General features: G+C 43.1%; 1 protein-coding gene across 2 annotated transcripts in view; it reads left to right on the top strand.

The window, feature by feature from the left end:
- PIGA (phosphatidylinositol glycan anchor biosynthesis class A) overlaps positions 1-18,530 on the top strand; it is a 120,517-nt gene that overhangs the window by 73,228 nt on the left and 28,759 nt on the right. For both annotated transcript variants that reach the window (XM_069204949.1, XM_069204950.1), the window contains one exon: positions 17,357-17,489. In XM_069204949.1, the coding sequence (XP_069061050.1) occupies positions 17,357-17,489 (133 nt within the window). The remainder of the gene's footprint in view (positions 1-17,356; positions 17,490-18,530) is intronic.

The raw sequence follows: 18,530 nt of genomic DNA, 5'->3' as shown, positions 1-18,530 counted from the left end.
CAGCAAAAGAACTGTTGCCTCTAACTATAAGGGCCACCTTGGTCATTTGTACGGTTTCTAGATTCTGTGCTGGCCTTTAGCGTGGTTACGGCAAGAGTAATCTCTAGGCCAAGCCCTGTGCGTCTTCTTCTCTCAACCCTAGAACATCAGGGCTCTACCGCTACACTCCTTCGGTTCCTTGAATTGTCTCTCGTTCAGCTGTCCAGTCCTCAGTCGCCTGGTGTCTCAAAAAAGCAGCCTTGGATTGCCAAATTACTTTTACCAGAGCTGGATAAAGCAGACAGCATTCCAGCTGCAGTGCCCGCAGCTTTTGCTTTACCCCTTGAAACAATTGGTGCTGTTGAACCAGTCTAGTGTAGTCAGGAAAGATCATGAATTGGTGGATTCAAGCATAAGGTGACCCTTTTTCCTTGCTCCCTTCAGGATGACGTCTCTGTCTTTATGATTGAGAACCCTGGCAGTGATTGGTCTAGGGAATGCCTCAGCTGTGGACGCACAACCAGGGACCTGTGAGTTCTTTTAATAATACAACAGGATGAATGTTAACCAGGACCTTAGACTGCACCCTTTGTGAAGGAACTGTTCTATATTAAGGCCTTCAGCCCCCAGACTCTCAGAGAAGCCCAACATGCAGATGTTGTGGCCAAGTGATGTGCTCTTTGCCTCTTCTGTGCTATCAAACAACATCTGACTTGAGACGGGAGAGCCAGTGGACCTCGGTCTTCTGCTGTCTGACAGAATCCTTAATCTCACCACCTGTGCCCTCTGCCTCGATTACCCTGTTGATGGCATTAAGTAAATCTGCTGCAGAAGTAGCACATCTGATCCAACCTCGCTCTAGAAGACTCTTGAGTATGCTTGGTATGTTAACAATTGCCAAAAATGGCAGACGTGTCAGAAGAGGTAGCTTGGACCCTTTCTTTGGCCTGTAACTCTTCCATTACCACATCCTCACTATTCCCACCTCTAGCAGGCAGACCTCTTGTCCATTTTAGGCTGGTGGTGCCCAGATGTATTTTTATTCTTCATCATTGTGGGACTTGTAAAAACTGTCTGCCATGTGTGTAGAGAACTAAGAGAGTGGGGAAGAAGGTTGGAAGGATCCAAGCTTTCACAGCAAGGCCAGTGACCGAAGAACTGGCCAGCCAATGGACCCAGTCATCAATCCGATGAACTGCCAAATCAGCACAGTTAAGAATCAGCTGCAGGCCCGAGGTGACCAGCTGGGCACTGGCAGACCGTCACCTATGCGCAACAATTAGAATTATTCCCCGATGCAGGAAGTGTCCTATTCTGGCACTGCTCTTAATCAGATCCCCTCTTAAAGATAAAGTCTAGGCATATCACTTCTGGGCTGCTCACATACTACGATTCTCAACAACAAGCACAATCCTAAGAGCCACTTAATAAATGTCTAACCATTAGAAGGATTAGGACATTGACTATAGCTCACCTCCATTTATCTCCTCCCATCTCTCCTTTCAGGCGTCTACTTTCACACACTCCATCACGGGAGGAACCTCCCACCAGGGAGGAAGAGTTGCATTCCTGGAATGTCCAGCGTCCGATTAGCCCCCCCCAGTTCACTTAGCCTGTCCCAAGCAGGAGCAAGGCGTGCTGTGAGCCTGAGTGGTGCAGTCTCATTACCAGGAGTTTGTCACGCTACCAGGAGACTCTGAAACAGCACTTTTCCGACTCCAGCTTTCTGAGGTCGAGCACCTTGAGAATGGGGCCACCCACTCCTCTGCACAATCTGGGGCTCTGGTTTCCAAACCAGCCACACTTTTCCTCTAGTGTCACAGCAGAAGCTGTCTCCCTGGTGCACTGCTCTAGTCAGGCACTGGCCATCCCATGTCCCACATAGGAAGGATGCTCATCTGTGGTGTCTTGGATGAAAGGTCGACATTTCTGGCATTCGTGTCTCTCCAGCAGCCCTTTGGCTACTCAGCCTGTCCCCAATTGGTGGATGGCCACCCTGTGACAGGACACTGATCACCAGTAGATCACGCAACCTGGGGGACTCCAGTGTGCACTCCCCCGGGCACCACTTAGTATCTTGAGTCTACAGCCTGCCTCTCTGTGATACAATCTGGCATTCAGATCTCAGGTGCACTCTGCCACTTCCCCGACTACACTCTCTCTCCAATGCCACTATCATACCAAGCCACCATCATGCAAGTTCACAATGTCTTTGGGTCACCAGATTTTTCCTCAACAGGTTTCAAACACCACTAGGCATCAGGGCTGGTCGGCACGGACATGGGCAGCCCCGCATTGGGAGGATTAGCAAAGATTGTCAGTGGGCTCAATTAGGAGCTCTGTAGTTAAGCGGCCACCATGTTGCCACGCCCTGTTTTTTTTGTTATGCACTCACTATGTCATGATTGGGCTTAATACTCTCAGGGGTGATGAGATGACCTAAATTTTCAATTTTATCTACAAGAAATATATAATTTACTTTGTTTTTACTGTCCGACCAGGCAGTGACAAAAATGTTCAAAACCTTCTCAAGTAACAAATTATGTTCATCTTTAGTTTTAGAGAAGATTAATATGTCCTCCTAGTAGCCTGAGCTGAACGTTTCCTTTCTAGACCAACAAAGGTGTAGATTAATTTCTGAAAAACTGCAGCTGCAGACGCAAGTCCAAGCGGCCCGCATAACTACTGAAAGGCACCAAATGTTGTAATGAAGGTGGTTTATAGCGTAACATGGTGATATGCTAACCCGAAATTGATAGATAAAAAGAACTGGGCATACATAATTCTCCCAGAAAGTGGATTTTCATAAGGGGAATCGACCCAGATGTTATTATTTAAGGACCAGAGATCACCACACAGCCTAATATAACCATATTTAGATTTGGTTACAACGAATGGGGATACGCATTCCACAGAAATCACTCTCTGAATAAAACAATCTTTAAGTAGTGGATAAGTGGGTTTCTTATGATCTTCTTTCATGCTATAAGGAAAAACAGCAGTTCACTGGGGCATCAGTACCATTAGAGAAACAACTGTCTTCAATAATAGATCAATAAAAGTGCTGTTCCCGGCAAAAGAAGAAACAATCTATACTGTATGACAATTTCTTGACTTATTGCATACTTATTATTCTAATGATGTTTCTGGTGTAGTGAAGCATCCTTCTCACTGGATCTTCTGTCTGTTATTGAAGACCGCTTTTTCTCTTCTGATACTGATGCCAGAGTGATCCATTGTTTTTCCTAATACGTTACTTTAGCCCAGGTTCTCTAAAATTGTGGGATTATACTTGTTCTTAATATACATCCTTTATGCTCAGTTTGTGAACTGCCAGACTAGCATTTAAAAAACCCAAAAAACTTTAAGTTTGCATCTATGAACTAATCAATTCTGTTCCAAGATAGGGTATCATATATTTTAAGAATGTCGTAATTTTCGCCTATAACACATTCCCTACAGTAGGTGTGCCTAGCCTCATCACCATGATAACTTTCCCATGGTCACTCCAACCTCAGACATGTTAATCATTCAGCGCCCCATAAGTACTGTAGTAATTTTGCACTCTGCGAAAGCAATATTGTCAACAAAGTATCCTATCATGTCTGTTTTTGTACTCCATTACATACAGCTTTTATGTTGGGTGGAAAGAGCTTCCTGTTGTGCCGGATTTTAGTACATTTTACAGCTGAAATAATTGTAATGGGAGAACCACAAGTCCACCGTCATAACTAGTTCCTCATCACCAATTTTTATAACACAAACCTTTTGCCCTTTCTTGTTATCTGTCTCAATCTTGGTAGACAAAATGACACTGCGAAGTGTGCCATCTTCTTCAGCAGTCACTTGATCTGAACTATGTTGTTATTGTTAAGACCGATCTTGCCAAAATGACCCTGATTTTTGCATTTCAAAAATTGTTTTCTTATTGCTAGTCAAGATTTAGAATTTGCCAGATGTGGGCTTGAGCCAAACTTAAAACATATGTTGTTTAACACCTTCTGTGCCCAGGACGTAATGGTTACGTCCTGAGGGACAGTGCTCCTGTGCCCAGGACGTAACCATTACGTCCTGGGCACAGAGCCCAGAGGGAGCCCTTCCAGCCCCGACCACCCCCTGGTGACCCCTTGGGCAAGGGTCGTTCCCGGGCGGGGGGGCATTTTTTTTTTTTAGTTTTACATTTGGGCCATGAGATCTTGGCTTACACTCAAAATCGTCCCACTTGGAATGGTGAGGGCTGCACTTCATGGACTTTGGGACGCTGCCATGTAGAAAAATCCAGACGACCTAGACACATCTGAAAACTAAACATCTGGGTGATTCCAGGGTGGTGTGTTTCAACCCTCCGGAATCTGCAGGAATCCACAAAATTCCTACCACCCAGCATTGTCTCATCTATACCGATAAAAATTCTGCTGCACTTTCCAGCCTAAAAATGTTTTTTTGCAAACTGCCCCATTGGACCCCCTTTTTTCCCCCTTAATATCTACATGTTTTTGGCTCTTCCCTTTCACAAGCACTTGGCCCACCTACACAAATGAGGTATCGTTTTTACCGGGAGACGGAGGGGAACATTGGGTGGTATGAAGTGTGTCCCAGTGCGGTGATCCCACACAGAAATGTGGGAAAAATGTTTTTTTTTTGTTTTTTTTTTTAGCTACATTTTAGGTTTGCTGAGGATTCTGGGTAAGAAAACATTGGGGGATCCACACAAGTCACACCTGACTGGACTCCCTCAGGTGTCTAGTTTTCAGAAATGTCTGGGTTTCGTAGGTTTCCCTAGAAGGCTGCTGAGCTCAGGACCAAAAATGCAGGTGTCCCCCTGCAAAAACAGGTAGTTTTGTATTTGTTCATTTTGATGTGTCCAGATAGTGTTTTGAGGAATTTCCTTTCGTGGGCGCTAGGCCTACTCACACAAGTGAGGTTCCATTCTTATCGGGAGACTTGGGGGAACACAGAATAGCACAACAAGTGTTATTGCCCCTTGTCTTGCTCTACATTGTTTCCTTCCAAATGTAAGGCAGTGTGTAAAAAAGACGTCTATTTGAGAAATGCCCTGTAATTCACATGCTAGTATGGGCACCCGGAATTCAGAGATGTGCAAATAACCACTGCTTCTCAACACCTTATCTTGTGGCCTTTTTGTAAATACAAAGGTTTTCTTGATACCTATTTGTCACTTTTTTTTATATTTCAGAAAATAAATTGCTGTATACCCGGTATAGAATAAAAACCCATTGCGAGGTGCAGCTCATTTATTGGCTCTGGGTACCTAGAGTTCTTGATGAACCTACAAGCCCTATATATCCCCGCAACCAGAAGAGTCCAGCTGACGTAACGGTATATTGCTTTAAAAAATCTGACATTGCAGGAAAAAGTTACAGAAGGCTGTTTTTTTTTTTTTACCTCAATTCAATTTTTTTTTATTTCAGCTGTTACTTTCTGTAGGAAACACTTGTAGGATGTACACAAATGACCCCTTGCTGAATTCAGATTTTTTTTAATACTTTTCAGAAATGTTTAGCTTTCTGTGATCCAGCATTGGTTTCTCACCCATTGTGGTCACTAACTGGAAGGAGGCTGAAAGCACAAAAAATAGTTAAAAAATGGGGTATGTCCCAGTAAAATGTCAAAATTGTATTGAAAAATTGGGTTTTCCAATTCAAGTCTACCTGTTCCTTAAAGCTGGGAAGATGGTGATCTTGCCACTGCAAACCCTTTGATGCCATTTTCAGGGAAAAAGAACACTAGCTGCCTTCTGCAACCCCTTTTTCCCATTTAAAAAAAAAAAAAAAAGTTTCACTGTATTTTGGCTAATTTATTGGTCTCCTTCAGGGGAACCCACAAAGTGTGGGTACCTGTAGAATCCCTAGGATGTTGGAAAAAAAGGACGCAAATTTGGTGTGGGTAGCTTATGTGAACAAAAAGTTATGAGGGCCTAGGCGCGAACTGCCCCAAATAGCCAAAAAAAAAGGCTCGACACAGGAGGGGGAAAAGGCCTGGCAGCGAAGGGATTCATATTTTTCTTTTTTGGCTGTTGACTCCTTTGAGACATTTAATACTTTTGAATCTTGAACTGACCTTTCAGTCCTTTTGGTCAACTCCAGTGCTTCACTTAGGGTGTGGTTTTTGCAGTGTAGTAAACTCTTCTGGACTTCCTTGTGATAGATAAAATGTACAGCCTGATCAAATACTTCAAACTCACAGCTTTCTGCTACTACACTCTGCCTCTACATAGTCATCAGTTTCCTCGTCAGATAGTTTTAAAGAATCAATGGCGTTTAAAAAATATGCTAGGTTCCGCTGTTCACCATCCTTCAAACTGCTGAACAACTTTTGTAAATTCATTCCACCTTCCAGAAGCATTAGGTTCTGGGATAACCTTGGGTAGATGGTCAAACATCATGAGTCCCCACCGAATAGTTATAAAGGAGAGCGGATGTCCTTTTCACAATCTACTTTTTGCCCTGCATGAAAAAAAATAATATTCATAGTTAGATAACCAACTTTATCTATACTACTTGTAGTTTTCCTTGACATTGAAGTAACTGACCATGATAGAATTACTTTTTGCTTTTGTTAATTAACAATAAAATTCCTTTAGTAACAGTTTAAAGGTTTGTCTTTTTCTTGAACTCTGTTATTATACTTTTAAATTCCTCAAGAAAGATGTTTTAATAATGTAAAAACAAATATTATGTCTTTATTAATAAGAGTGGCACACTGTGGCCCTCATTTACAAGCCCCTTTTGCAGCTGCTGCGTCATTTTGTTTTCTGATGCAGTGGCGGCGCCAACAGTGCCCTACACTGCTCTATTTATTACCAACTAATGCATTGGGCCCAGTGCGTCAGTCTGTAAAGCCCTGCATCATATTATACCTGTGACAGGTATAATGTATGCAGGGTTAACCGTTCATATGGAAAAAGCCATGTAAAACTGATGCAGTGAAATTTACAACTTTTCACTGTGTCCCTCTACGACTTCACTGCATCAAAATTTTACTGCCTGCTCAGACCAGGTGTAAAATTGATGCAGGGCTTTTTCAAATGAGACTCTCCTCGTATTGTTGGAGTTGCATGAGTTTAATGATGCAACTCCAGTAATGCGTCACTTTAGCACCAACAGATGCATCAGAATTTCTGACCCATCTGTGAAAACATATGCTGTGGAGCTTTGTATTGTAAATACATTGCATCCCTGGTATTAGGGGATGTGCAACAGAGTGCAAGAAATCTCATCCATCAATGACAATATGTCAGTTTCTTGTAACTGAGGCCCTCTGGCTTTACATATGAGTAGTATTTCCACATAGAAACCAAAAACTAGGCACTGGGTCTTTGAAAGTCACATCACTTCACTAATTCATCAGCACACGTTGTTCTTTGGAACGCGAGATGACTTGTGAGGAAGAAGGCAGTTAATAGGAAAGTATCTCATTAGACTCGGGTAAAGAAGAATTCCTCAACCAAAGCCTTGAACCAGATCTTCATGGCAAGAGTCATCTGCAGCAGAGTCAGTGGCTTGTGACCACACCACAGCTTCTCTGAAAATTAGTTTAAAAAAAAATATATATATATATATATATGTATATGTATGTATATATATATATATATGTGTATATATATATGTGTATGTGTATATATATATATGTGTATATATATATATGTGTGTATGTGTATATATATATATATATGTGTGTATATATATATATATATATATATATATATGTTCGATGGCATGTGTAGCTGCAGATACACACGCTGTGCACATCCCGCCATCTGGTGTTGGGCTCGGAGTGTTACAAGTTGTTTTTCTTCGAAGAAGTCTTTTCGAGTCACGAGATCGAGGGACTCCTCCCATTTCGACTCCATTGCGCATGGGCGTCGACTCCATCTTAGATTGTTTTTTTTCCGCCATCGGGTTCAGACGTGTTCCTTTTCGCTCCGTGTTTCGGGTCGGAAAGTTAGTTAGAATCTCGGAAAAAACGTTGCCATTGTTTGCGTTCGGTATCGGGTTAGTTACAACAGATCGACACCGACTTTTGAAGAGCTCCGGTGGCCCTTCGGGGTTTTTTCGATTCCCCCGTCGGGGCGTGGTCGGCCCGGCCACGTGTGTCTTCAAGGCTGATGGAACGGACCCCATTCCGCTTCTGCCCAAAATGCCATAACAAGTATCCATATACAGATGAGCATCTGGTCTGTAACTTGTGTTTGTCGCCAGAACACAAGGAGGATACTTGTGAAGCCTGTCGAGCGTTTCGGTCCAGGAAGACACTAAGAGACCGAAGAGCAAGAAGACTGCAGATGGCGTCGGCGCCGACAGGACAAGAGCGTTTCAAGGAGGAAGAAGAAGCTTTCTCCATCCACGAATCGGACTCGGAAGAGCTCGATCCCGAAGAAACGCCGAAAACCGTGAGTAAGACGTCCAAACATAAAACTCATGAGAAGACAACAAAAGCCCAGGGGACGCCACCGCCAACAGGCCATGGCTTAACCCGAAAAATAGGTGACCGATCCACGGCACCGAAAAAGGGCATGCTTGTGTCGAAGTCATCCGACTCCGGTCGAGATACCGCCACACAGCAATCTCGGGCCCGAGACAGTGGCTCCGAGCAGATTCGGCACCGAGACAGCGGCACTGAAGTGATTCGGCACCGAGACACCACGACGCCGAAAATAAAAAAGGTTTCCTCTGAGCCCAAAAAGACGTCCGAAAAAGTTTCGGTTCCGAAACATCCAGCCTCTGAGCCGAAAACAGGTTCCTACACAGAGGAACAAGGATTGTCCTCCCAGATGTAAAGGCATAAGTTCGGAGAAGAACTTGAAGCAGTAGAGCCAGACTATACTCCAAAAGAAGGCTCCACATTCAAAAAGACACAGGGAAGATAAGCACTCTTCCCCCAATTAAAATGAAAAGAAGACTTGCCTTTCAAGAAAAGGACAAGCAGCCACAGGCAAAGGTGGCAAGAAAAACAACTCCACCACCGTCTCCACCACCATCAATGCACACATCACCGGTAACAACTCCACCACTGATGCACTCCCCGACTCATACTACAATGAGTCAAGATGATCCTGATGCATGGGACCTTTACGACGCTCCAGTATCGGACAACAGCCCAGCCTCCTACCCTGCGAGGCCGTCGCCACCTGAGGACAGTACATCTTACACGCAGGTGGTCGCAAGGGCAGCTGCTTTCATAACGTCACCTTGCATTCCGAACCAATTGAGGATGACTTTTTGTTTAACACGCTATCCTCCACTCATAGCCAATACCAAAGCCTACCTATGCTCCCAGGAATGCTAAAACATTCAAAACAAATATTTCAAGATCCTGTTAAAGGCAGAGCCATAACTCCAAGGGTGGAGAAAAAGTACAAGCCACCGCCAACAGACCCAGTTTATATTACGACGCAGTTAACACCAGACTCAGTAGTTGTCGGGGCAGCTCGTAAGAGAGCAAACTCTCATACCTCGGGGGACGCACCACCTCCAGACAAGGAGAGTCGCAAATTCGATGCTGCGGGCAAAAGGGTTGCAGCACAAGCAGCAAACCAATGGCGCATTGCCAATTCACAAGCACTTTTGGCAAGATTCGATAGAGCTCATTGGGACGAAATGCAGCATTTCATAGAACACTTACCCAAAGAGTTCCAGAAAAGGGCACAACAAGTGGTGGAAGAAGGACAAAGTATCTCCTAATAATCAGATACGGTCTTCAATGGATGCAGCAGATACGGCTGCAAGGACAGTAAATACTGCAATAACAACAAGAAGGCACGCATGGTTGCGTACGTCAGGGTTCAAGCCGGAAATTCAACAAGCCGTGCTGAATATGCCCTTTAATGAACAGCAGTTGTTTGGGCCAGAAGTCGACACTGCTATTGAGAAACTCAAAAAAGACACTGATACGGCAAAAGCCATGGGCGCACTCTACTCCCCGCAGAGCAGAGGCACATTTCGCAAAACACCTTTTAGGGGAGGGTTTCGAGGTCAACCTACAGAAACCACAACATCACAACCAAGCCCCACTTACCAAAGCCAATATCAGCGGGGAGGTTTTCGGGGGCAATATAGAGGAGGACAATTCCAGAAGAATAGAGGAAAGTTCCAAAGCCCCAAAACTCCTCAAAATAAGCAGTGACTTACAAGTCACACATCCCCATCACATAACACCTGTGGGGGGGAGACTAAGCCAATTTTACAAACATTGGGAGGAGATAACAACAGATACTTGGGTACTGGCAATTATCCAGCATGGTTATTGCATAGAATTTCTCAAATTCCCTCCAAACGTCCCACCGAAAACACACATTATGTCAAAACAACATATAGATCTTCTAGGACTAGAAGTTCAGGCATTGCTACAAAAAGAAGCAATAGAATTAGTACCACACCAACAGAAAGGAACAGGGGTTTACTCTCTGTACTTTCTCATACCCAAAAGAGACAAGAGTCTGAGACCTATATTAGATCTCAGAACATTAAACACCTACATCAAATCAGATCACTTTCACATGGTGACGTTACAGGATGTAGTCCCACTGCTCAAACAGCAAGACTACATGACAACACTAGACCTAAAGGATGCATATTTCCATATACCGATACATCCTTCACACAGAATGTACTTAAGGTTCGTATTCCAAAAAGTCCATTACCAATTCACAGTATTGCCATTCGGAATAACAACTGCGCCAAGAGTTTTTACAAAATGCCTAGCAGTCGTAGCTGCACATATCAGAAGGCAGCAAATACATGTGTTCCCGTACCTAGACGACTGGTTAATCAAAACCAACACACTAGAACGGTGTTCACAACACACAAAGTATGTCATAGAAACCCTCCACAAACAAGGTTTCTCAATCAACTACACAAAGTCACACCTTCTGCCGTGCCAAACACAGCAATACTTGGGCGCAACAATCAACACAACAAAAGGGATTGCCACTCCAAGCCCACAAAGGGTTCAAGCATTTCACAATGTAATACAGACCATGTATCCAAATCAAAAAATACAAGTCAAAATAGTGTTGAAACTCCTAAGCATGATGTCCTCATGCATAGCCATTGTCCCAAACGCAAGGTTACACATGAGGCTCTTACAACAGTGCCTAGGATCACAATGGTCACAGGCACAGGGTCAACTTCTAGATCTGGTGTTAATAGACCGCCAAACATACACCTCGCTTCAATGGTGGAACAGTATAAATATAAACCAAGGGCGGCCTTTCCAAGACCCAGTGCCACAATATATAATAACAACAGATGCCTCCCTGATAGGGTGGGGAACACACCTCAATCAACACAGCATACAAGGACAATGGGATACTCAGCAAAAACAGTTTCACATCAATCACTTAGAACTATTGGCAGTATTTCTAGCGCTCAAAGCATTTCAACCAATAATAAGACACAAACACATTCTTGTCAAAACAGACAACATGACAACGATGTATTACCTAAACAAACAAGGAGGCACACACTCAACACAGTTGTGTCTCCTAGCACAGAAAATATGGCATTGGGCGATTCACAACCACGTTCTCCTAATAGCACAATTTATTCCAGGAATTCAGAATCAGTTAGCAAACAATCTCTCTCGGGATCACCAACAGATCCACGAATGGGAGATTCACCCCCAAATACTGAACACCTACTTCCAAAGTTGGGTAACACCACAAATTGATCTATTTGCAACAAAGGAAAACGCAAAATGCCAATACTTCGCATCCAGGTACCCACAAGATCAGTCTCAGGGCAATGCGTTATGGATGAGTTGGTCAGGGATATTTGCTTATGCTTTTCCCCCTCTCCCACTCCTTCCATATCTAGTAAACAAGTTGAGTCAAAACAAACTCAGACTCATACTAATAGCGCCAACATGGGCAAGACAACCTTGGTACACAACACTACTAGACCTCTCAGTAGTGCCTCATGTCAAACTACCAAACAGACCAGATCTGTTAACGCAACACAAACAACAGATCAGACATCCAAATCCAGCATCACTGAATCTAGCAATTTGGCTCCTGAAGTCCTAGAATTTGGACACCTAGACCTTACACAAGAATGTATGGAGGTCATAAAACAAGCTAGAAAACCTACCACTAGACATTGCTATGCAAATAAGTGGAAAAGGTTTGTTTACTACTGCCATAATAATCAAATTCAACCCTTACACGCATCTGCAAAAGACATTGTAGGATACTTACTACATTTACAGAAGTCAAAGCTAGCTTTTTCTTCCATTAAAATACATCTTACAGCCATTTCAGCTTACCTGCAAATTAAGCACTCAAATTCTCTATTTAGAATACCAGTAATAAAAGCATTTATGGAAGGCCTAAAGAGAATTATACCACCAAGAACACCACCAGTTCCTTCATGGAACCTCAACATTGTATTAAGACGACTCATGGGCCCACCTTTTGAGCCCATGCACTCTTGTGAAATGCAATACTTAACATGGAAAGTTGCATTTTTAATTGCCATCACATCTTTACGAAGAGTAAGTGAGATTCAAGCATTTACCATACAAGAACCATTTATTCAAATACACAAGCATAAAGTAGTTCTACGGACAAATCCTATTTTTTTTAACCAAAAGTCATATCACCGTTCCACTTGAATCAAACGGTAGAATTACCAGTGTTCTTCCCACATCCAGATTCGGTAGCCGAAAGAGCACTACATACATTAGACATCAAAAGAGCGCTAATGTACTACATTGACAGAACTAAACTGATTCGGAAAACAAAACAATTATTTATTGCTTTCCAAAAACCTCATACAGGAAATCCAATTTCAAAACAAGGCATTGCCAGATGGATAGTTAAATCCCTTCAAACTTGTTATCTTAAAGCAAAGAGAGAACTGCCTATTACACCAAGGGCACACTCAACCAGAAAGAAAGGTGCTACCATGGCCTTTCTAGGAAATATTCCAATGGCTGAAATATGTAAGGCAGCTACATGGTCTACGCCTCATACATTTACCAAACACTACTGTGTAGATGTGGTAACGACACAACAAGCCACAGTAGGTCAAGCAGTACTACGAACATTGTTTCAAACAACTTCAACTCCTACAGGCTGAACCACCGCTTTTGGGGAGTTAACTGCTTACTAGTCCATGCACAGCATGTGTATCTGCAGCTACACATGCCATGGAACGGAAAATGTCACTTACCCAGTGTACATCTGTTCGTGGCATTAGTCGCTGCCGATTCACATGTGCCCACCCGCCTCCCCGGGAGCCTGTAGCCATTTAGAAGTTGATCTTGAACACTTGTAAATTTGTAAATATATTACTTTAAACTACATTATGTACATATGTATTCACTCCATTGCATGGGCACTATTACTAGTATACACAACTCCTACCTCACCCTCTGCGGGGAAAACAATCTAAGATGGAGTCGACGCCCATGCGCAATGGAGTCGAAATGGGAGGAGTCCCTCGATCTCGTGACTCGAAAAGACTTCTTCGAAGAAAAACAACTTGTAACACTCCGAGCCCAACACCAGATGGCGGGATGTGCACAGCATGTGAATCTGCAGCGACTAATGCCACGAACAAAGAGTTGCACATAAGGATAGGTGAGGGGAGGCATGCAACTGTGACTTTTATCTCCAGGAATGTATTTGGTTTTAGCATACAGGAAGATGGGGCTTAAATGTGGTGATCTTTCCAGGACTTCATACAAAAGAAAAACTTCCAAGCCCTAGAATCTTGGAATGCTGCCTGATCTGTAAACAAATTAAAAATATGCACCTTGTGCAGAAGAACAAGGAAACACTCTTATCTCTATTATTATTAAATATACAAAGAACAATACATGAATGCATCACAATGCCTTCCTTTCTAAAATAGTCTCCGATTATCACCTACACCAAACATCTCAGGTTGTAGTACTGCATTATAATTTGTAGAAAACAGATACCTGTCTGTTGAATTGAAATCTCCAAGCCATGTGGATTGTTAAATATACCACTGTTTCTCTCTCGTGCTCTTGTCAAGCAAAAATAAACAAAATTGTCACTTGTAATTGTTCTGCTGAAAGCTCACAGACCGAATTAAGAATGGTAAGTAATGATTCTAGTAAGTGTTATCTTCCGATAGTGAGACACTCAAAAGACTAGTAATGGAAACATTTGTATGCGTCTATTTTAACTATATATACCGGCATTGCGCTTACTATATAGAGCCCTTCTCATTTACTATGAATGTGATAATCGGGCAATCCTTTATTCTATTTTACATAAGTGACTTATTGATTATTTTCCCCAAAAGAAATATAATCATTGCATAAGTATGGATAAAAGAAAGTTATGTCAATTGATTATACACAGAATTGGATATCACTATATCAAAACGCACAAGATTTTAAAGTTGTTGTAGTGTGACCTTTACAATGTTTTATAAATAGGAAACATGTTAGCAAAGCCTAAACATAGTAAGTGAAATGATTGATCATGCACCGACCATTATGTACATTAATTACTATTTTGAAAACAAGATTTGGTTCTTATGGTATCTCTGTGAACAGACTCTAAGAACTTGGGGTAAAGTACAAATGACAGCTTGGAATTCTCCTCAGTACAAGGAGTCATATCTTTTTGCAGACGAAACACTGAGCATTACCTTTATTGTCTGGAGGTGAGAGATAATACACTGTATCCAAATTACTATATTTTCAGTGGCTTTCAGCTTAAATCATGTATATTAATATCCATTTCTTTACACAATGAGGCTCTGGCCACTACTGGCCTCCCACCCATGTTACGTGAAGCCCTCCTTATATCGTTACCCAAGCCAGGCAGAGACCTGGAGGAGCTCACTTCCTACAGGCTGCTAGCATTCCTTAATACCGACTACAAGATACTAACTAAAATTCTGGCTGACAGACTCGCTCTCCTAGTCCCGCAGCTGGTACATTTGGACCAGAATGGATTTCTACCGGCCAGTAGTACCTCCCTGAATCTCAGCCGGTTTACCCGAGTCCTTAAATATGTTCTGACTGCTGCCTGGTGCTGAACCTAGAACACCTCCCTGGAATGAAATTGAGGTGCTCCCTCACTATGGCCTGGGTACACGTTTTATCTGATTGGTCAAGATGTTAGATACAAGCACAGTGGCCAGGGTCAAGACAGGACAGATTATATCTGATCCAGTATAAATTCCTAGGGGCAGTTGATGGGATGCCCATTGGCACCTCTGCTATTTTCATTAGCAACAGAGCCACTGGCCCATATCCTTAGGGGGCAGGGCCAACAGTGGGGGATACCCCTGAGCGATAGGCAACACTCTGTATAACTGTATGCAGATGACATGCTCTTACGTCTTCAGAACACTCGGAAATTTCCAGACACCATAGTACATACACTTGACAAATTTGTGGTAATCTCTTGCCTCAGGGTCAGCTGGGCCAAATCTTGCCTCTTCCCATTAGTGGCTACTACACCAGACCCTGCTTTTCAAACCAACATAATTTCCCTACAGTGGCAACCTGCTATGTTCTGTTACTGGAGAATCCAGACCTCTGCTGACCTCCTGGACGATAACCTCGCCCAAGCCGCAATCTGTTTACAAGCATAGATGACTTTTTTGGCAGACCATGCCATTTTTCAGTAGCTGGCCATGTAGCCCTCACTCAAATGTTCATGTTGGTGCACCTTCTTTACTACTTTGCCAACCTGCCCTATTTATCACCAAACCTTTCTTTTGCTCCCTTGAAAATTAACTGGAGACTTTATATGACATGCCATGCGGCATGGCCCTTACTAAACTCAACCTCCTATCCGATCCAGATGGCCTCAGCATGCCTAACTTCAAACATTACTGCCTGGCCTCCTAACTACAATGTATGACCAGATGGTTAGCGGGTCACCAACTGTAAGACCTGGTGACAGACTCTTTTCCCCCATGGGACTTACCCCCATACTACACCTATTTCATCCGTATGCTAGGGTGCCGATACCCCAGTCACCCATGACACGTGGAATATCGCTGCTTCAAGGAGTCTTTTCCTTACCAAATCGATGTCACCTTTCTCCCCAGCCTTGCCACTTGGGGAAGGTGAAGTGATGTGAAGTGATGACCTCATTGCAGGAACAAGGCTGGGATTTACACCCTGGGGGACCTATCCTGCATGGTGCACTCCTTTATATGGATGAACTCCTCGCTGGCCTCTCTCTGGGACAGTTTTTACTATACCCCTCCATCACAAGTGGAGTAACATACAATGGGTACCAAACATGCATCTTACAATTCAATATTTACATGTGATGGAGGAAGGCTGTCACCTAACTCGATGGATAGCTGGCTCCTTGCGCACACATGCCTCAACATTCCTAGCCACATTGCAACACCACTGGGACGATGACTTAGGCTGTCCTTATACTGACAAGGAGTGGCATCACATTTTGGCATAACCTGCAGTGGTATCCTGTAACACCCGTTTTAGGCTTTTACAGTATTATGTATTGTATTGGGCCTTCCCTTATCCCCCATTAACTCAACCACTACTTTTACTTTGCTGGCGCTGCTTACCCCTGTTGCCACACACCGGATGTTGACTTTTTACACCTGTTTTGGATATGCTCATTACTCCCCCAGTCCTGGCAAGAAATAACCCACCTGGCACGCTGCACGTGCCACACTACATTACATTCCTAGGAAGAATGCCTGCTGGGTCTTATATGCCACACCAAGAAGACTAAAGCAACAACAAGATTCTTAGACATAGTCTTCTCCTGTCCGAATGTCAAATCACACACAGGTGGAAATCGCCCAAACCTCCAACATTTGCTGGCTGGGCCCTGTCCTTGGCTGCTTGGGCACAGACTGAGAGCAAGGCACTACACAGCGAAAATGCTAAAGGCCTGGTCAAATACTCCGTAGTGCCTAGCTGGGGTGACTAGATACGAGAACTAACAGCCACCCCATTGCAGGGGTACCATGGTTCATTCCCACAATTTCACACACACCGACAAGACACAAGTGTGGTTGATTAATTAACTCTGACCCACGGAGACAGGCGCAGACTAGTTTCAACAATTGCTGTTTTAAAAGTTTTTCTTTTTTTTTTTTTTTCTTTTTTCTCCTTTTACAAGTGTTTATGTATGCATGAATATTGCTATCTCGCGAGAACCTCAGGCTTCCTGTTGTACTCCTTTAAATTCGTCTAAATCCTTGTGTAGATCTTTTCATGTGTTTATGTTGATGTACTAAGTTATGATTCAACAGTTTCTGTGCTGTTTCCGGCTTGCAAACGGAGCTGTATGTACAAAGTGAATTGTAACCCTAAAATGCACAAATTAAAGAGTTACAAAGATGCATTCATTTACGCCCTCTTCTTTTTACCTTTCTAGGGTTCGGCTGCTGGGTGCCTTAGAACATAAAGATGTTCCGAACGTCTTGGTTCAGGGACACATTTTTCTGAATACCTCTCTAACTGAAGCCTTCTGTATGGCAATTGTGGAAGCAGCCAGCTGTGGTTTGCAGGTGAGCTGCTAATTCGAGATTGCTGCAGTAATCATTTGTACCTATGTTAACTCCCTTTGACATGCAGTAGCTGTGGATAGAGTGGAACTTGACCTTTTAAAAAGGTTCCTATTACCGATCAAGGGTTTTCTGAAACAAACTGTTTGAAAATTAAATGAACAAAGTGGTTGCCAGTGTTTTAAACTGGATATTAAACATCTCTGTTCTGAAACTACTACTTTCAAATGTCCCAGTATTTATATTTAAGGAAATCTTTACTATTCATTGACCCTTGGTTACATACACATTGAAATACACATGTAAATAACAGTCCTGGAAGGCCTCCCCTTGCCTCCTCCACACCATGCCCCTTTTCTGAAGTGAGTCAGGGAACCAATCTGTACACAGCGTTTGTAAATATGAACAGCATGAGGGAAGAAGATGGCAGGTTGCTAGGGTAAAGGTAGCAGAACTGCACAGTTTTTGGTTGGTCCAACAACCATGCTGCCTGTCCCTTCTTCTGTATTCGGTGCTTAATGCGCCCTGCACGTTTTTTTTACTCCGATCCCCTTAAGGGCAGAAATCACCTTTTGGTTCACATCTTGTTGGAAGCTTTGTGACAGGACATAGAGGGCCTGATTACAACTTTGGAGGAGGTGTTAATCCGTCCCATATGTGACGGATATACCACCAGCCGTATTACGAGTCCATTATATCCTATGGAACTCGTAATATGGCTGGTGGTAAATCAGTCACATTTGGGACGGATTAACACCTCCTCCAAAGTTGTAATCAGGCCCAAAGTCTTTTGTAGTCGAGCAGGTGAGGGCATATTTTGCAAATGTTGTATTTGTGCTTTTTTTATTTCTCGGACTTTTTACGCTGTACAATATGTATACTGTGTTGCTCGTATATAAATCATTATAATCATGTTTGAGAGTTTTGTACCCTTTGCCTGCAGTTTACGAGCAAAGGACTTACCATTTGTTAAACGAAAGCCAGATATTAAAACATACTTTGTCGTGCATAGTGACTGCTCCCCCGACCGTAATTACGCTGCAG

This window comes from Pleurodeles waltl, chromosome 8 (genome assembly GCF_031143425.1).
Source record: "Pleurodeles waltl isolate 20211129_DDA chromosome 8, aPleWal1.hap1.20221129, whole genome shotgun sequence".
Taxonomy (NCBI): Eukaryota; Metazoa; Chordata; class Amphibia; order Caudata; family Salamandridae; genus Pleurodeles; species Pleurodeles waltl.
The sequence above is the reverse complement of the archived record's forward strand: the minus strand, read 5'-3'. Positions and strand labels throughout refer to the sequence as shown.